Source organism: Podarcis pityusensis (genome assembly GCF_964106645.2).
Source record: "Podarcis pityusensis genome assembly, chromosome: Z".
Taxonomy (NCBI): Eukaryota; Metazoa; Chordata; class Lepidosauria; order Squamata; family Lacertidae; genus Podarcis; species Podarcis pityusensis.
In genome coordinates, this window is record NC_138044.1 from 16,187,358 (window position 1) to 16,205,509 (window position 18,152).

General features: G+C 45.3%; 1 protein-coding gene across 15 annotated transcripts in view; it reads left to right on the top strand.

Annotated features, from left to right (window-relative positions):
• The window catches only part of FNBP1 (formin binding protein 1), a 120,571-nt gene that overhangs the window by 4,058 nt on the left and 98,361 nt on the right, over nt 1–18,152 (top strand). For 4 of the 15 annotated variants that reach the window (XM_080989822.1, XM_080989815.1, XM_080989825.1 and 1 more), the window contains exon 1: nt 7,619–7,766. The exons of 1 other annotated variant lie outside the window; for it this stretch is intronic. In XM_080989822.1, coding sequence (XP_080845948.1) covers nt 7,710–7,766 — 57 coding nt within the window. In that variant the 5' untranslated portion in view covers nt 7,619–7,709. Of the gene's footprint in view, nt 1–7,615; nt 7,767–18,152 lie in introns of those variants that run through there. 10 more of the 15 variants (XM_080989821.1, XM_080989828.1, XM_080989816.1 and 7 more) reach the window with 7 other exon arrangements.

Below are 18,152 nucleotides of genomic sequence, written 5' to 3' on the forward strand. Positions count from 1 at the left end.
AAATGTAGCCCTTGGTCTGACACATGTTTTCTACCCTTGTTTTTGTTTGTTTTTTACACACTGGAAGAACACGGATGTATGAGCTGAGCATTGTGGGGAATGGCAGAGCAGAACTGTATTAAAGCTTCCTCTTTTGACGAGCAGGTTGGGATTTGTGGGTGCGCCAAATAGCTTAATGATAGGTGTTTTAGCTGCGGAGAGCTGGCCAAAGGGAATTTGAGCTGGAGGCCGAGGATGGCATGGCGTTAGTGGGCCTTGTGGCTTACGAGACACAGCAGGATTTTGCAGTTGTGGATGAGTGCCACAATTGCTCCTGAGGCGAAAATGCATTTACTGAATAACTCTGGAAATTGGTCGCGGTATCCCTGCTTCCTTAACAGCCATGCAGTTTCAGGGCCGGTCCAAGACATTTTGCTGTTTGAGGCAGATCAGAAAACGGCGCCCACTACTGCTGCCACAGGCAACTGGAGGCATCCCAGGGAAGCCTCAACACACCGAAGCTGGCAGGGGAGCAAAAAGGAGGCCATTGAGGAACGAGGGGCAGCAGCAAAGGAACTGTCCTGGGATGGCGGCTCCTATCAGCAGCCAAAGGAGAAATGAAGGCAGGCGAGGATGCCCTTCTCTTTCCAGTTATGCCGCCCCTCTCAGCTGTCCTCAGCCTGTGCCTGAGGCAAGTGCCTCAGTGAAGTTAATGGGTGGGTCGGCCCTAAGTAGGTCTACAGGTTGATTTGACATGTTGCTGCAGGAGAGATGATAGGCTTCATTTCCCAGGTGAAACAGCTAATTACAAACTTGTCTGTCTCTTTGGAAATTTCTGTGGTGTGATTCTATACACATGGATGATGCTATGTCTGGCTGTCATTATTGGCTGTCGGGTTGCATGGGACAATCTGGGTCAGGGGATGCAGTGAACTCCATGCTTGCCACAAGTAGCTGCTTTTTCTAACAATGTCCCTGGGAGGCAGGACAGACACTTAAACTCTTGGGATGGACTATGGCTCAGTAGGAGAGCATCTGCTTTGTGTGCAGAACCTGCCAGGCTCAATTCTCAGTGGCATCTCTAGGTGACGTTGGGAACGTTCCCTGCATGCAGTCCTCAAGAGCTGCTGCCAGTCAGTGTGGACAGTACTGAGCTAGACAGTAGCTAGACAGCTACATTTTGGCTCATTTAGAATTTTAATGACAGCCTAGCATAAGACAGCTTCCTGTGTTCCTAAACCAGTTTTGGGAATTGCAGCCCTCCATGAAACTGTCGGGATCTCAGGTTGTGAATTCTTGATGCAGAGCAGTTCTGAAGCTTTGGACAGGCTGGTTCAGCATCAGCAGAGGGCCCAAGCACCTTATGCCTACTACAGAAAAGCTTCAGGCAATATAGGAACAACATCCCTTTCCATGTATCGAGCAAGGCTTTCGCTTTGAGGAATACCCAACATTTGGCAAGAGTCTGTTCTAGTAAAGCTGAGGCAGGGTGGTGGGGCGGGGGAGAAGGATGATTGACATGTGCAGGCAGGATTTTGCAAAGCGGGGAGAGGTAAAATAAGCAGCTGTTTGCAAGTGAAAACAAATCTGAGGTGTTTTGTCCTAATCGAGTAGACTTGATAAGCACAATATGGTAGGAGCAGCTGGGAGCTACATATGCCTTGCAGGCAGTGGGTGTTGACTGAGGTACTTATAATGAGAGAATTGTTAAGAGTTGGAAGAGACCACGAGGGTCATCTAGTCCAGCCCCCTGCAATGTTGGAATCTTTTGCCCAGTGTGAGGCTCAAACACATGACCCTGAGATTAAGAGCCTCATGCTATACTGACTGAGCAATGTAGGACTTCTGCATAATAATTTCAACCTGTACATTTTTTTTTTAAGTTTCTAGTCCTCAAGGCTGAGGTACTTCTTCTGCAGGGGAATTTCAACTTGTTCATTAAAAAAAAAAAGTTTTTAGTCCTGAAGCTTTGAACACACAATGGGTATTCCAAACAGTCAGCAATGAAATAAAAGGGCACCTTGTACTGAGAGTGTAAAAGGCTTTGGGCATGCTCAAAGGTGATAGTTTCAAAAAAGGTTTGTTTGTTTGTTTATTCACTTAGTAATATTTATATCCCACCCTTCATTGAAAAAGATTTCGAGGTGGATCACATTCTGATAAAACAATACAAATGGACACGGTTTATAATCTCAAAATATTTTAAGAGTTGCCACAATCACAAAAACATATTTACTGTGAGGCTGGTAGCACTGAAATCTATTCTGATGTAGAGCGTTTTGTTCAATCCTTAATGTAAGATGGATCTCAATATTTTCAAAAGATGCTCAGCTCGCCAAAAAGGAAGTCAAGCATGTTTAACAGCAGAGAAACGTGTCTCCTAAAGGTGCTGTTTCTCGTTGCTGCAAAACTGTGACATCATTCTCAATGTCCTGCTTTACTACAGAACCTCTCCTTATTGAAATGCTTTTCAGCGGTTTGCTGGGGCTTCCTGAGATTAGCATTTTCCTCATTTAGATGTAGCCAGGAGGTAACGCATGCTGCTGTTGCAACAGATAAATCCAATATCGTGGAGGTAAACGTTTTGCAGAAAATGATAATCAGGAAGAGAGGCTCAGAGTGCAAGACTTTCTGCTCTCCTCATTTCCTCTTGTGGTGTGCTGGCAACTTACATAGCCAAGCTGAATGCTTAATTCAGCCCAATTCATGCACTTTAGGTTCTATATGCTTATGGCTGCAGATTGCTACAAAGCGTATGAATTTAGGGTTGCCAGTCTACCTGGTATTTTACCAGCCCATGGACAGTTTTCTATTTAAGTTACATTATAGTCCAAAGGCTATTCATCAGGAAATAAGGATTTATTTTAAGTTTTTGATGTGTGCTGAAGTCTAAGTTTGTTTTCTTAAAAAAATGTGTAACCACATCAGTTAACAAACATGGATACATATGCTATAACGTCATTGTTTTAGTTAAATAAATTGTTTAAATTGTTATTTAAGGAAATGATTATTTTTCTCCTTCCAATAAAGTACAGCAGAAAAGTTGTCCAAATATAAACAGTTAACTTATTAAACCTCACAATAATTTCATAATTATCTGTCTATGTATTTCTAATAGTATAACCAAATCAGTCATTTTTTACATGACTGTAAAAACTACTCTGAAAATTTATTACTCCAAAAATTAAACCTTCATCTGGCTGTAAATATTAAGATTATACCAGCAGGAATGTCTTTCTGTAAAAATAAATAAAAATGATTTTAATAATAATAATAATAATAATAATAATAATAATATCTTTATTGTCATTGCCCCCTTCGGGGACAACGAAATTACTTGACTGCTCCATAAAAATACTAATTAATCAATACAGTATAATACAGCAAGGGAGATTAGATGACTTTCAAAGTCCGGGCTTCCCATTCAGGGCCGAGATCGCTCTGGAGAAGAAGCTGTTCTTAAGACGGCTCGTTCTTGTCTTCATCGTCCTGTATCTCCGTCCCGACGGCAAGAGCTCGAAGAGACAGTGACCAGGATGCGATGGATCTTTTACTATGTCCAGTGCCTTCCTATGGCACCTTGTGGCATAAATCTGCTCTAAGGTGGAGAGTGGGCAGCCAACAATTCTCTCTGCTGCCTTAACAACCCTGCACAACCCCATCCTGTCCTGGGTAGTACAGCTTCCGTACCACACACATAAGCCATAAGTGAGCACGCTCTCAATGGCACAGTGATAGAAGGCAAGCAGCAGTTTCTGCGGAAGATGGTTTTTCCTTAGTATTCTCAAAAAGTACAGTCTCTGCTGCGCCTTCTTCACAAGCCCCCTTGTGTTGACACTCCAGGACAGATCCTCTTGTAATTCAATGCCCAAAAATCTGAACGTTGTTACCCTCTCCACACAGACCCCATCAAATCAAATCCACTCTGCCTGAGAGGTTCTTCCAGGTGCTGCCCCTGCATTGTGAGCACCTGTTCTGGGTCCATCCAGATCAGACTTCAGCACAGGGTGTATTTGTTTCGAGGAGAGCTTTTGAAATAGATATACCAACCATCACAGGCCCTACAATGGGCAGGTAAGGCCTTGGTGGTTGGCACTGAGCTACCACAGGGCCTTGCAGTGGTGGTTCCCCGGTAGTTGAATGCCCTCTCTAGCGAGATGCACCTGTCTCCATAATTATTAACTTTCAGGATGGCTTTAAAAACATTCCTGGTTACCCAGGCATTTCGTGCCTGAGGAATACTCATCCCTGGCCGCCTTGAGAATACCACCCATTTACCTTGGCTGGAAGGATGTTTTTTTTATTTACTGTAATTGAAGTTATAATGTTTTTAGCTGTGACTCCCTTCACAGAGCTACAATTCTCAGAGTTCCCTGGGAAGAGGAATTGACTGCTAAACCACTCTGGGAACTATAGCTCTGGGAAGGGAGTAGGCATCTCTTGTTCAGTACCCTGAACAAACTACAGCTCCCAGGATTCTCTGAGGGAAGCCATGACAGCTTCAAATGATATGATACTGCTTTAAATGTAAACAGCTATGGCTTCCCCCGAAGAATCCTGGGAGCTGTAGTTTGTTAAGGCTGCTGAGAGGTGTTAAGAGACCCTGGTATTAGTCTCACAGAACTACAATTCCTAGAGTTCCCTGGGAAGAGCAATTGATTGTTAAGCCACTCTGGGAACTGTAGCTCTTGGAGGGGTAAAGGGGTCTCCTGACAATTCTCAGCACCCTTAACAAACTACACTTCCCAATATATATATATTTTGGGGGGGGGGAGCCATGTCGGTTTAAAGTGGCATCATGATGTTTTTAAATGTACAGTCATACCTCGGGTTACGAACGCTGTGGGTTGTGCATTTTCGGGTTGCAGACCGCGCCGAACCCGGAAGTACCAGAAAGGGTTACTTCTGGGTTTTGGTGCTTGGGCATGCGCAGAAGTGCAAAATGACATCACACACATGCGTAGAAGCACCGAAACACATCATGCACATGCGCAGACACAGCACTTCAGGCTGCGAATGCTGCGGGTTGTGAACGTGCCTCCCGCACAAATCACGTTCGCAACCCAAGGTATGACAGCATGGTGTGATTGTGGCTGATGTTTTCATTTCCAAAATGGCAGCACTCCTCTCCCCAATTTTAGCAACAGTTTCATTGCTAACAGCAGGGATAGGCAACCTAAGGCCCGTGGGCCGGATGCGGCCCAATCGCCATCTAAATCCGGTCTGCGGATGGTCTGGGAATCAGCGTGTTTTTACATGAGCAGAATGTGTGCTTTTATTTAAAATGCATCTCTGGGTTATTTGTGGGACATAGGAATTCATTCATTTTTTCCCCTTCAAAATATAGTCTGGCCCTCCACATGGTCTGAGGGATGGTGGACCAGCCCACGGCTGAAAAAGGTTGCTGACCCCTGGCTAACAGCTTCATACTTGGGGAGCAAAGCATGCTTCAACCACCCATTAGTGGACCATTTGCTTGTTTGTGTACTGTGGGTGGCATAGCACCCTCTGGTAGTAGCTGGTGCTTTATATAGCACTCCTCCTAATCTAAATTCATAACAGCAAGCACGACAGATTGTGTGTGGATAGACTTTGCTCGGGGTTCATGCGATGCAATGACACATTATGTCGTTGTGTAGCTGGCTTTGGAGCAGGCAGGGGAAAACATAGAACCCTAGAATGGTAGAGCTGGAGAGGACCATGATTGTCATCTAGTCCACCCCCTTGCAATGCAGGAATCTTTTTGCCCACCGTGGAACTTGAATCCATGACCCTGAGATTAAGAGTCTCATGCTCTACCGACTGAGCTAATCCCAACTGAATCAAAATGATGGGCTGAGCCAAAACTTGTTCCCACAGTTCCCCCTAGGCTCAGACGCATGATCACACCTGGGGAACTCCAGATGCCAACACGACTGCAGTCCGGCAGTGGTGAAAACTGATGTGTGGATAATTCCAGTTATGGCCATGGTGGTGGGGCTGATGTAGTCCAAAACATCTGGAGGGCACCAGGTTAGAGAAGCCTAAGGGCCTGCCCATTGAGTCCACTCTGAAGGCTTCAAGAGAAACCTGTTTTGAGAATAGATCTTCAGCATAAAAACCACAAAATCTGTTAGCCAAAATTCTGGAAATCCAAGAACCTGACATAAATTCAGGAATGGTTAGGGGAGAAATATTAGACAGCGTAGAAATGGAAAGTTTGAGATCATTATGTGTGCTTTTAAAGCTGGGCACAGACTATCTTCTCAGTAAATGGATGGTATTCGACAGTAAATCGAATATCAGAATGCATCTGGTAAAAAAAAGAAAGGCTTGTTGGTCATTTGTTTTGCCAGAGGAATTATATATTTTTTCTCTCCTGCTCAAAAGTCCCTTGTCCTGGCTCCCCCTGGCCTGCAAAGAACTGTAACTCAAAGCTCCAGTTTTTATTTTGGGGTCAGATCGGTATATGAGGCAAGTGACAGGTTTGCAGGAATCCGCGGGTGCCTGAGGAAGTTGTAGTTAAACTTGAGCTAAGGTGTTGAATCAACAGGTGACACCCCACCCCACAGGGTGGACATAGCATTTAATAAGGCAAACTGCTGGAGTCCGTGCACTGGGCAGTCAAAAGGGTGGTCCTTCGAGTGGGCTGGCAGGGTGAGAACTGAGTGCCCCAGCACTAGGGTTTTCCTGGTGTAGGGGACAGGTGGGGTAAGGCCAGACACAGCATCATGTGTGCTCTTGGCCCTGCTGGAATGGGCATATCTGAGGGTGCATTAGAAGGGAGATCCCGACTACTTGCCTGCTCTCTCACTCAAGACATCACTGGGATCCTCCCCTGGAAGAGACATCTCTTGAGGTTCGGTAGATCCTCCTGATCCAGTTCCCCCAGTGCTGGCCCTAATTATAAAGATCAGAATTACTCACCTTCAGAAAAGCTAAACCTCCAGTGTCTCTCTCTCTCTCTGCATGAGTCACTATTCTGGGGACTTTTCCTGATTGGAAGCAAGGAAGGCCCAGAGCCCTGAATTGTGGAGAGATGCAACGGACAGCCTAACTTGACAGCAGTTGATAATTCTACTGCCATCAGGGCCATGGAATCAGTCCGTTACATCCTACCTGAAGCCACAACATACCAGAGCTACTCATCGCCACAAGGCTGATAAACCTGACAAGGCCAGAGAATAAGCTCATAGCAGCCTTTACATTTTAAACTAATTTCTTACACATACTGCCCACTTCCGGTTGTCTGACAGCGCCTTCAGTGTGCTCCTTCAAGCAGTTTTGAGAATTAACGGTGTTGAATCAATAATGATAAATGCTTGACGGCAGGCAGGGTGGTTTTTCCGTTGCACCATTCATTTCCTCTTTGACACCTTACTGATATTTGTTGGTGACATTACAGGTTTCGTAGTGAATAAGACATTCTTCACATGCATGGTCTTAAACACTGAAACGTGTTTAAATTCAGCTTGGTGTGGCCATTCTGCACCGCATCTGTCTTGCAGCAACTGCCGTTGGCTTTTTGGCATGCCTTGATCTTGATGCTAGCAGTGGAAGCAGAGGCACCTGCTAAGTGCCTGGTTCTTGGCAGCTATCATCAGTTGAAACTGCATCTTTGCCTGCTTGCTTCTCTACTCTGAACGGATCAGCGAGGCAAGATCCTCCCTGAAGTGACACGTGGAACCGAGTTCAGATCCTGCACCGGTTTTGCCTTTGTTTCTGCAACAGCTTTTAAGAGTTCTGGTCAAATGTCGTTCTGTTTCCTGAGCTGTCGTTGGCTATTACCAACGTGGATCTTTAAAAAGGTAATCGGTCCTTCCTCGTTTGTGACTGTGTCAGGGCGGAACCTCAGGTAACAGTGCAGTCATTAAATCATAGGATTGCAGAGTTGGAAGGGACCACGAGGATCATCTAGTCCAACCCCCTGCAATGCAGGACTCTCTTGCCTGTGTCGAGTCATCTGGCTGCCCTTCTTCAACAGTGCCAGCTGGGGATGATAGGAATTATGTTTATTTAGTTATTTTAAATATTTACCAGTATATGCTGCTTTTTGCCATCTGGGTCTCCAAATACAAACATAAACTAAAACCATCAAAGTAGCAGTCATTGGTGCAAATTGGTGCCTCCAGGAATCAAAACTGTTTTAAACTCGAAGGCTGAAACTTGGCAGGGACAGTTCCTGTCTGACTTCAAGTGGGAGGGAGTTCCATAGTGTTGTGGCCACTTCACTGAAGGAGTGACTCCTTGTGCTTCTGTTTCATGTGGGAGGGGGCTTGCTAATAATTAGGGATGGAAGAATTGTCAAATATGGTTTGGTTCATTTTCCCAGTCTTAAATTCAGTTATTCATACTTTGCAGCAATTTATTTATTTGTTTTAAATAATCATGAAAATTCAACAGTATTTTGGCGCAGATTTGGACTAATGTGCCCATTTTTTAGCCAACTTCTGTAATATAGTTCATTTTTAACTGTTATTTTCACTAATAACTTCATTTTCATGCACACTTTCCCCCAATATATGCATTTCTGTAAACATTGGTTACAAAATTTGTATAAATGCAAATTTCAAAAGATGTCTTTGCTTCAGTGATCATAAAGTTCTGGAAAGTGCAAATTTGGAAATGTACGCCTGTATAGGGAAGGCACCTGCCTGATGTCAAGAGGCAGGGAGTTCCGAAGTGTAGGTGCTACCACACTAGAAGATTGATTGATAAATGTGGAATGAATATTATTAATATGGCATCTATAACCGTGCCAGTTCTGCATATTTTAGTGTTCGCCTGATATACTGTACTCATTTTATGTATGCAATTTCCGCATTATGTACATTTTTGCAAGCAGATTTCCTTTATGGCACGCATGGCCTAGGGTGAGTCCTGAGGGCCACATACAGACCTGAGGTTCCAACTCGCGGTGTAGAAAATACTGAGGTGGATGGACCAATGGTCTGACCTCATAAATTCTTCCCAAAGTTTAATTTACCACCTCAGTGGCCTTAGAAGCTTCTGGAAATTGTAATCCTGTATTTGTATTATGATTATTTTATTCTGCTTCTGAACCGGGTACCGATTTCAGCTATTGTTACTGGCTCATTTTAAGTGTGGTTATTCTCTGGCCTGGTAACTTTCCTGAGTCAAAAACCTCTTGCAGGCCTCTCAAGTCTTGACATATTCAAATCTCCAGAAACGTCCTCCACCCTTAGCTCGCTGCGGGGAACTGAGGGAGGCAGGAAGTGGCGGCTACCAGAACCCTCTTTTCATGCTTTTTTTGTATGCAAGGGTGTTTTCTAGAAAGGAAGCTGTTGCTGTTGTTGCCACTGCTGTCTTTGTCCCTCATCTCATCCCTCCAATTTCTTATGCTCAGGTGTGAGAGATGATGCCCTTGAAGTCAAAACACTGCAACCCACAGAACAACAACAAAAATAGCTGAGGAACAGAAAACAACCCTAAGAATTCCTCCCGAAAGGGGAAATTCTTTGTCAAGCATCTTCTTTTTTTTGAGGGGGGGAGGGCAGAGGAGGTAGTCTACTAGCTAAGAGAGGTGTGTAGGTGTTGCATGGCAGCCAGGCAGAGTGGCAGGATGTTTGTCAAGAGTAGCATGTGCCATTCTGAGGGAGTTTTCCCTCCACATGGTTGAATGTCTCTCTGCTCTGCACAAGGCCAGAACTAGGAGAGCCAAACCCTCTCTCTTCAAATTTATGTGTTCTTTTTGTTCAGGTTGCTCAGTTGAGTGTTATCCAGACTTTTCTCTCTGGACTGCGTTGCTTGAGTGACTTCTCTGACATGCATATGCCTGGCAACTCCCTGCGTGCTTCTTACCTCTGGCCGTGCCCATCAGTGGCATATGCCAAGGGCAGACTTTGTTAATATGACACCCTGAGCAAGGACAAAATTTGGCGCCCCCCTAAATATTTCTTAATTTCAGGCCCTTCACCCTCTCACCTTCCATTCTGCGCATGTGCAGCAATGCAATCACCCATCTGATTGAGGCCTAACTTTGAGTATGTGTCTGTATAAAAATAGGCATTATTATTATTATTATTATTTTATTACATGCTCCCTTGGTTCAGCGCCCTGTGCAGGGGAATCACCTACAATAACCTAACTCCAGCACTGCATTCATTCCCTCAGTCCAGAATGTTGTTCATGAGGGGAAAGTCTCCCAAACCTTGTGCAATTTATTTATTAGGTTACCCTCAGGTAAATGGGCAGCAGGTTTTATATATAATATCTAAGTCATTGCTTTAATAGATTTTTGAGATGTTAAGTGGTCTATATATGCTTTAGAATTTGATACACACACACACACACACACACACACAAAAAATAACCTAGTCATAGACTCATATAACCGTAGAGTTGGAAAGGAGGTGAAAGTTTGAGAATCCCTGACAGGAGACAGAGCGCGCGAGAGAGAGACACCCACCCACCCACCAGTTCTTTCTCCCCCCCCCCCCAGCTGTTTTACGTGTATTATTCCATTGAAAATTGCTTTGCGATGTCTCATGGGGAATGATTCATGAATGTAATCAGTAACAATAATATTTAGGCCTCTGCTGGGTTTGTTCAGAGATTTGGTAAACGGAAGGATGGACTGACCAGCTTGGCTTATGTCTCCTGCTGGAAAGACTGGCTCCGCAGTATTAAGGTGCAGGGGAGGGGGTCAAGGAGCAGTTATCTTGGAAGAGGGGGCTTTTCTCTGGGCTCAATTACCATCTTGGGTTAACAGCCCTTGGCTGAGCCTTTGGGCCACCAGCTTCTCTAGCCAGTAATAATCCCTAGGAAATTCCCTGTGAATTAGTCTTGATGTGTTTAAATTACAGTTCTCACATTGATAGGAGCTCAGTTGTTGTTTGGGGGGGTGTGTGTTGAAGCAGGCTTATTCAGTGTCTGGTTTTTGTCTTGCAAACTTCTTGCAAACGTGCTTCCTGCATGTAGAAGACTGGTTCAGGAGGGAGGGTGCAGTGGATTCCTCTCATTCCCATTTTCTGCATGCAGGGACTTAGTGTGGAGGATCATTCGAAGATGGGATTCCCACAAACTGTAGTGGGTACAGTCTAGGAAGGATTCTAGCATAAAGGTCATCTCTTAACCCATTTCTAAATATTGTTGATAGTGTGGAATACATTTTCCTTTTGAATCAGGGCCTCTTAGATTTGGTGGGGTTTGATGAAAGGCGTGTGGGGCCTATTTAGACTATTAGTGGCTGCTTGCAACAATGGCTATGTTCTTCTTCCACTGTCCGAGGCTGTATGGTCTCTGAACACCAGTTCCTGAGAATCGTAAGTGGGGAGAGTGTTGCTATTGAACTCCTATCCTGCTTGCTCTGACTTGCAGGGATCTTCTTAGCCATGCCAGCTAAGAATGGAGCTTCCATCCTCAAATGCAGTCTGAGCAACAACTATTGCATTGATGTCCTACTTGAGAGTTTCCCATTGGGACATCTCATTGGCCACTGTGAGAACAAGATGCTGGACTAGATGGGCCTCCTTTGGCCTGATTCAGCAACCGGACTCTTCTCATGTTCCTTGTGGCCCTGATTTGAAGGGTTTTGAGATCTTGCAAGAATGGTCTGCGTAAGCTGTGTTTTTGTTTTAGGTGGACATGTTTTCTTTTGCCTCAAGTGCAGTAGGAGAAAATGGTTTCTCTCTCCAGAACTCCGTTGGCACTGTACATCTCCAGTTCTTCTTTGAAAACTATAGCCTACAATCCATTTAGTTTGCCTACACTGCAGGGGTGGCTGGCGACCCTCAGGACTGGCTGATTAAATATATCATTTAATAATATGAATGAACCAGACTGAAGGCCTATTAATCTGGTGACGAACCAGATGCCTCCTTGGAAAACCACAAGAAAGTGGATATGTAAGCAAGAAGAGGGTGCCCCTCCCCCATTCGTTCCACATACCAACCCCCTTCCCTGTCTCAGTTTTCCTCCCCACAGAATTTCTCTCCTCCTCACTTTGTCTGGGCCCTGCATCTCTGTCCTTCAGAACCCATTTCTTCTCCATGCCTTGCCAGGGCTGCCAGATGGCCCAGCAGCTCATCACGCTATGTAGTTTGCAGTTCCACCTGTCTGTGGGTAAGCGAACTGCAGCATGACAAGATCCTTATGATTTTATATATTAGAGAGTGATACCAGGTGCCAAAGAGCATGTCAAAGAGGTGCATCTTCAGCATGCAATGGAAACTGCATAATGAAGGTGCCAGATGTACCTCTGTGGGGAGGGAATTCCGCATCTTAGTGGCTGCCCCAGAGAATGCCCTCTCCTGGGCCACCCCATCCCCCGAGCTTCATAGGATGGTGGAGTGGTCAAAAGGGCCCCCTCTGATGATCTCAACAGAATGATGATGATGATTGTAATAGCACAGTCTTATGAAAAAATGCCTTGAACTTCCATCTGTTTAGGAAATGGGTGAGCAAAATGATGTGAGACACTCTCCCCCTCCCCCCCTCCCCAGTTCTGAAATATTTTCCTTTTATCTGGAAAAACCAAGCCCTGGAGAAACTGATCTGTTGGGGGCAGGGTATGCTCATTCCCATTCAAGCAAAGGGAGTATTAATGTCCCTTAAGGGCATGTTTGTTGCTCCTTAGATCTCTTAGCTGGGGTAGTTTTATTTGGGGGTGGGGTTGCTTCTTTTAATGCCTTTGGTTTACCAAAGTGTGGAGACGATGGCCCTGCGCTGCACCCCACCCTAAGCTTCTCTGAGGTACTGGGGCAACATTAAAATGGTTTGTGCCTTAATGGGCAAGCTGTAATTAACTCCGAGGTTTCACTTGGGTAAAGATGGTGGTGGTGCAGGGCTAGTGTTTAAAAAATAAATCAACCCACAAATGAAAGCGGGGGAGAGGGAGGGAAGAAAGCCTGGGGGGTAGGAACAGTTTGTAGGTCATGCTGCATTTTCATCTTTAGAAAAATGAGGGTTAGTGAGAGAAAGGAGAACAAATCCGCATAATAGCACTTACGTCGATACACCATGGATGTTCTCATTGTTCTGTTTCCCTGTTTTCTGTAGCTGATCCCACAATAACTACTACGCACACAGTTTCTATGTACAAATAAAACAAGTATGAGCTGAGATGAAATCATGCATTTTAATGTGATGTTTTGTTTGATCCAAGTTTCTGGTCCTTATGACTGCTTAAAAAAGAGTAAAAATGTGTAGGACACATCTGTTGAGGCCAAGTGGGGTGATTCATCACGAGATGTTCCTCTCCTCATGTAAATGGCACAGTCCAGTGTGTAAAATTTCTTCAGGTTGCAGGAGTCATTTCCTCTACTCTTCTACACAGTGTTGGGATAAAATTAAATGCACAGTTTTCATTTTCTCTTTGCACACGCTGAACTGCACAACAACCCTGTTCTACCTTTCCCTGCACAAGTAAAAACTGTAAAAATATTTCTTCTTTGCTTTGTGAACCACTAGTGCACCTCAGGATCAGGTTATTTAAGGATTTGCTCTGCAAAAGAATAATCTGACAAAGAATGCTTTTGTTCATCTAAATCCTCTGGAGAAGAAAATCTCAGGAAGTTTGTGAAAATACAAACTACAAAGCACCATTTAGTTACTTTTTGTTGGAAAGCAAGACAGGTGTGTACATTGATATGATCCTCATACAGATCTTCAGGATTTTTAAAAGCATTTTTCATAAAGCCAACGGTCTGTTTACTTTAGGAGTGTTAACTGGAGAAAGTTCAAGGAGGCAAGATGATAATGACCCCCCTTCTAGCATCCTTTTTTGTTGTCCATTAATTATGATTTGTGCTCCTGGTGTCAGGGCGTTAATATGCGATGCTGTTAGCACCCACGAAAGCTTCTGGGTGAGCATAAGAAGAGCACTGCTGGATCAGGCCAGCATCCTGTTGTCACAGTGACCAGCCTGATGCCCCCAATGAGAAGCCCCAAAACAGGCTCCAACCATGCAGGCCTCTTTTAAAGCCATCAAGGTTGATGGGCATCACTGCTTCCTGTGGGAGCGAATTTCACTATTCTCTGCATGAAGAAGTCCTTCCCTTTGTCTGGTCTGAATGTTCCAATGTTCAGCTTCCCTGGCTGTGCAAGAGTCCCAGAGTTATGAGAGAGGGAGGAAAACTTTTCTCCACTCCATGCATAATTTTATAAACGTCTTACCTGTCATGTTGCCACTTACTCACCTTTTCTCTAAACTGAACAGTGCCAAATGTGCCAGCCTTTCCTCTCAGGGCAGTCCCTCCGTCCCCTTGATCATTTTTAGCTTCCCAGAACAGAAGCTATTGTCTTACATCCCCAGCCTTGAGGGAGGGAAACAGCCTGAAGGTTGGGGAAAAGCTTTGGAAGGAATCAGTCCAGAGGGTTAGGCATCTCTTGTCTTGCTGGTGATGGATTCTCCAGTGCATTCAGGTTAAACATCAGCAAAATGTGGAGTGGAGAAGTCATGTCAGCTTAGTGCCTGAACTTGCGGTTTCCTGCAAAGATCTGATCTCTTCCCCCCTCTGATATTTCCTGTCCACCCTCAGATTTTGTGTGCATTTGTCCTGTTCCGTTCTTGCAGGGGAGCCTGTAGGACTAGTGTCGCAGTCATCAGGCAGTGAGCAACTTCCTCCAACAAAGGTTGGAGAACGCTGTGGCCTTTTGATGCTCCTCTTCCTCCCCGCTGCTTTTCCTAGGCTCCACCCCCTTTTATAGAACCAGGGTCCTTAAAGGGCCAATCCACCCCATCCTGCTTGCAGGCGGGTGCATGTTAGGTGTTCCTTGGCCTCCTTCTGGGAGCGTTCCCTGCAGAGTTGGACTGCTGAGGGTAGGTTAGGAGGACCCCAGTTCCTCAGGTCCAGGGATAAGAGAATCGTAGAACTGTAGGGTTGAAAGGGATCCCAAGAGTCATCTAGACCACCCCCTGCAATGCAGGAGTCTCAAATAGATCATACATGACAGATGACCATCCAACCTCTACAGTGGTACCTCTAGTTACGAACTTAATTCGTTCCGGAGGTCCGTTCTTAACCTGAAAATTAGCTTTTGCTAATGGGGCCTCTTGCTGCTGCTCTTGCGCCACCGGCACGCGATTTTCGTTCTCATCCTGGGACAAAGTTCTCAACTCGAGGTAACTCTTCTAGGTTAGCAGAGTTTGTAATCTGAAGTGTTAGTAATCTGAGATATTTGTAACTCGAGGTACCACTGTACTTTAAAATCTCCAAGGAAGGAGAGTCCACTACCTCTGGAGGGAGTCTGTTCCACCGCCACACTGCACTTACTAACATGCATGAGGATCCTGACTTACAGTCTATACCTTGGGTTACAGACACTTCAGGTTGTGTTTTTTCTGGATATGAACCGCCGAAACCTGGAAGTACTGGAAGGGGTTACTTCCGGGTTTCGGCGGTCACGCATGCACAGAAGCGCCGAATCGCAACCCATGCATGCGCAGACGCGCCGCTGCGGGTTGCGGATGCTGCGGGTTGCAAATGTGCATCCCATATGGATTACGTTCGCAACCCGAGCATCCACTGTATGGACCTTCATACTGTGGGATCTGGTCCATCTGGCCTTGGTCCCTCATGTCCTCATATTGGCTTCATCTTTTGATTCTGTGTCTCCATTGTTGCTGGATGCTGGAGGCCATTCAGACACTAGCGGAGGAAGGGGGGAGCGCCCTGCCCCGGCAGCGTGATCCCGGTGGGGTGCCATCGCGGATGACCCCCCGCCCGCACTGGGTGCCACGCCCCCAGGATGTGTGCCCGCCCCACCCCACCCCGGTGCAGGAGCATGAAGCTCTACCACTGTATTCAGACCTTCTTGAACGTCTCAGCTCCAGTTGGTCAACAGAAGGACTGGTTAACTGAGAACTTGGATCTGAGTTTGCACATTTCTTCCTCCTTCCTGATCAGTTTTCTTTTTGTGCTGCATCTTTTTCTTTTTTTTAAGAGCATAATTCTGACTCTGCAGCCTCTGACTCTGCATCTCTTAGTTCGCTGCTGGACTCTGGGCTCATGACAACATTAGGGAATGGCTTTTTATACGGGGGTTGTTGTGTTTTTTAAGTCTCCTTCATCGTTTATATTGTACATTGTCCTGTTGCAAACATGGTTGGAAAGAAAAGAGTTTGTCTTTCCATAGAGGCCCATGCTAGAGGCTTCATTAGTACCTCATTTACACTGCAATTTTTATAAATGAAAACAAAAACAACAGGTTGTACCCAATTCAGTCCTACACAGAGTAGGCCCACTGAAATTAATGGATTGAATTGAGCAATATTCATTGTTTTCAGTGCGTCTGCTCTGAAAGGTTGTACTGGCTGCAGCCCAAAGTAATTAAGCACACACTTAGGCAGATGGATAAGCATTTTTGCATACCTTTTATTATCCACAAGCTTTCAACACATCCCAAAATTAACCCTTTCTTTTCCTGTGATCAAAAGCCAAGTATTGCTGGGGAATTTCCAAATGGAATTGTTGGCATATTTCCTCCCCAGTCAATTTAAATATAACTCCTATACAGTATGTTGTACAGTATATGGTTTGTCAGGGTCCCCTTCGTATTCCCCCCCCACCCCCGTTTTTTTACACTGCTGCATGCTGAAGGATACCATATGGCTGTCCTGGATCAACCATCCAAGTTTGACCTTAATCTGCAGTTAATATTTGTTTTTCGACAGATTTAACACAAATCTGGTTTTGACTTGCCGCATACAATAGAAATTTCTTTTTACTGTGCAGGCAGGGCTAGGCTTGGATTAGTACATATTTTTCTGTGTGTCTCCTTTTTGCTGTGCCTATAAAAGGTTTTTTAGCTTCAGTTGTGTTGGATAGGGCTCTGGTTTTCAAACTAGGAACACAGGAGGCTGTCTTATATCCCATGAGACCATTGGTTTGTCTAGCTCAATATTTTCTACATTGTATGGAAAGCAGATGCCACATTTCCTTTCAAATAAAGTAGGGTTCTAGTCCTCGTTATTCCATATAAAGAGCTCAATTAAACAGGAACACAGTGAGCTGCCTTAGCCTGAGTCAGCCCACTCGTCCATCCAGCTCAGTATTGTCTGCACTGACTGGCAGTGGCTCTCTGGGGTTTGGGGCAGGGTGTTTTGCTCTGACCTCCCTGGAGATGCAATTGGGGCATAAACCAGGGGCCTTCTGCATGCAAAGCAGATGCTCTACCACTGAGCTGTGGTCTGTCCCCTAAATATAAAGTAAGATTCTAGTCTTCATGGTTTTAAGTGATGGGATGTTATAAATAAGAAGCTGGCTTGAGTCAAACCCTTGGTCCATGTAGCTCAGTATTGTCTACACTGACTGCCAGTAGCTTTCTGAGGGTTTCTGGCAGGGAGTCTCCCCCACAGTGTTCAAAATTTGCCAGGCACCAGGTGCGTTCCGCACCTGGCTGTCGGCCGCTTGTGACCAAGTGAAGATGCCAGGGCACCACCATCTGGAGGTGCATGCCTGGGGATCATTGGGTCCTGACTGTTTCCACACACAAACAACACCCCATCCTGTAGAATTCCATCTGTGACATTTTATCTGCACAATCAGAATGGATTTCAGGAAAACAAAAAGTTGTTTTGAAAAATACGACTTTTGAGACTTCTGGCCCCAATTTGGCACCTAGGCATTCCGTTTTGGCGACTGGTTTAAGGAGCCATTTGGCGCCTAGCTAATATATCTGAGTTTCTAGCACTGCTGTCCCAGCCCTGCCTGAAGATACCATTGGGGATTGAACCTAGGATTGAGAACATTGGGGATTGAATCTGCAGAGCAGATACTCTACCACCGAGCCACAGCCCTTCCGTGTTCTGCCCCCCCTCCCCGCCCCTGGTGGCACTGAATTCCTTTTCATTGTCATCCCTGGCATGCCAGTTTTTGAGTACAGTGATACCTCCGGTTAAGAACTTAATTCGTTCTGGAGGTCCGTTCTTAACCTGAAACTGTTCTTAACCTGAAGCACCACTTTAGCTAATGGGGCCTCCTGCTGCTGCCGTGCTGCGGGAGCACGATTTCTGTTCTCAACCTGAAGCAAAGTTCTTAACCCGAGGTACCATTTCTGGGTTAGCGGAGTCTGTAACCTGAAGCGTATGTAACCCAAGGTACCACTGTACTCTGGTTCTTCACAACTGGGTTACTCCAGAGAGAGAGAGAATATGAGTGTTGTGTCTCCACCTGGCTCCGCTCCACAGTGACATAATATTCTTGCCCAGGATTAGGAAACCCTTTTTGTCC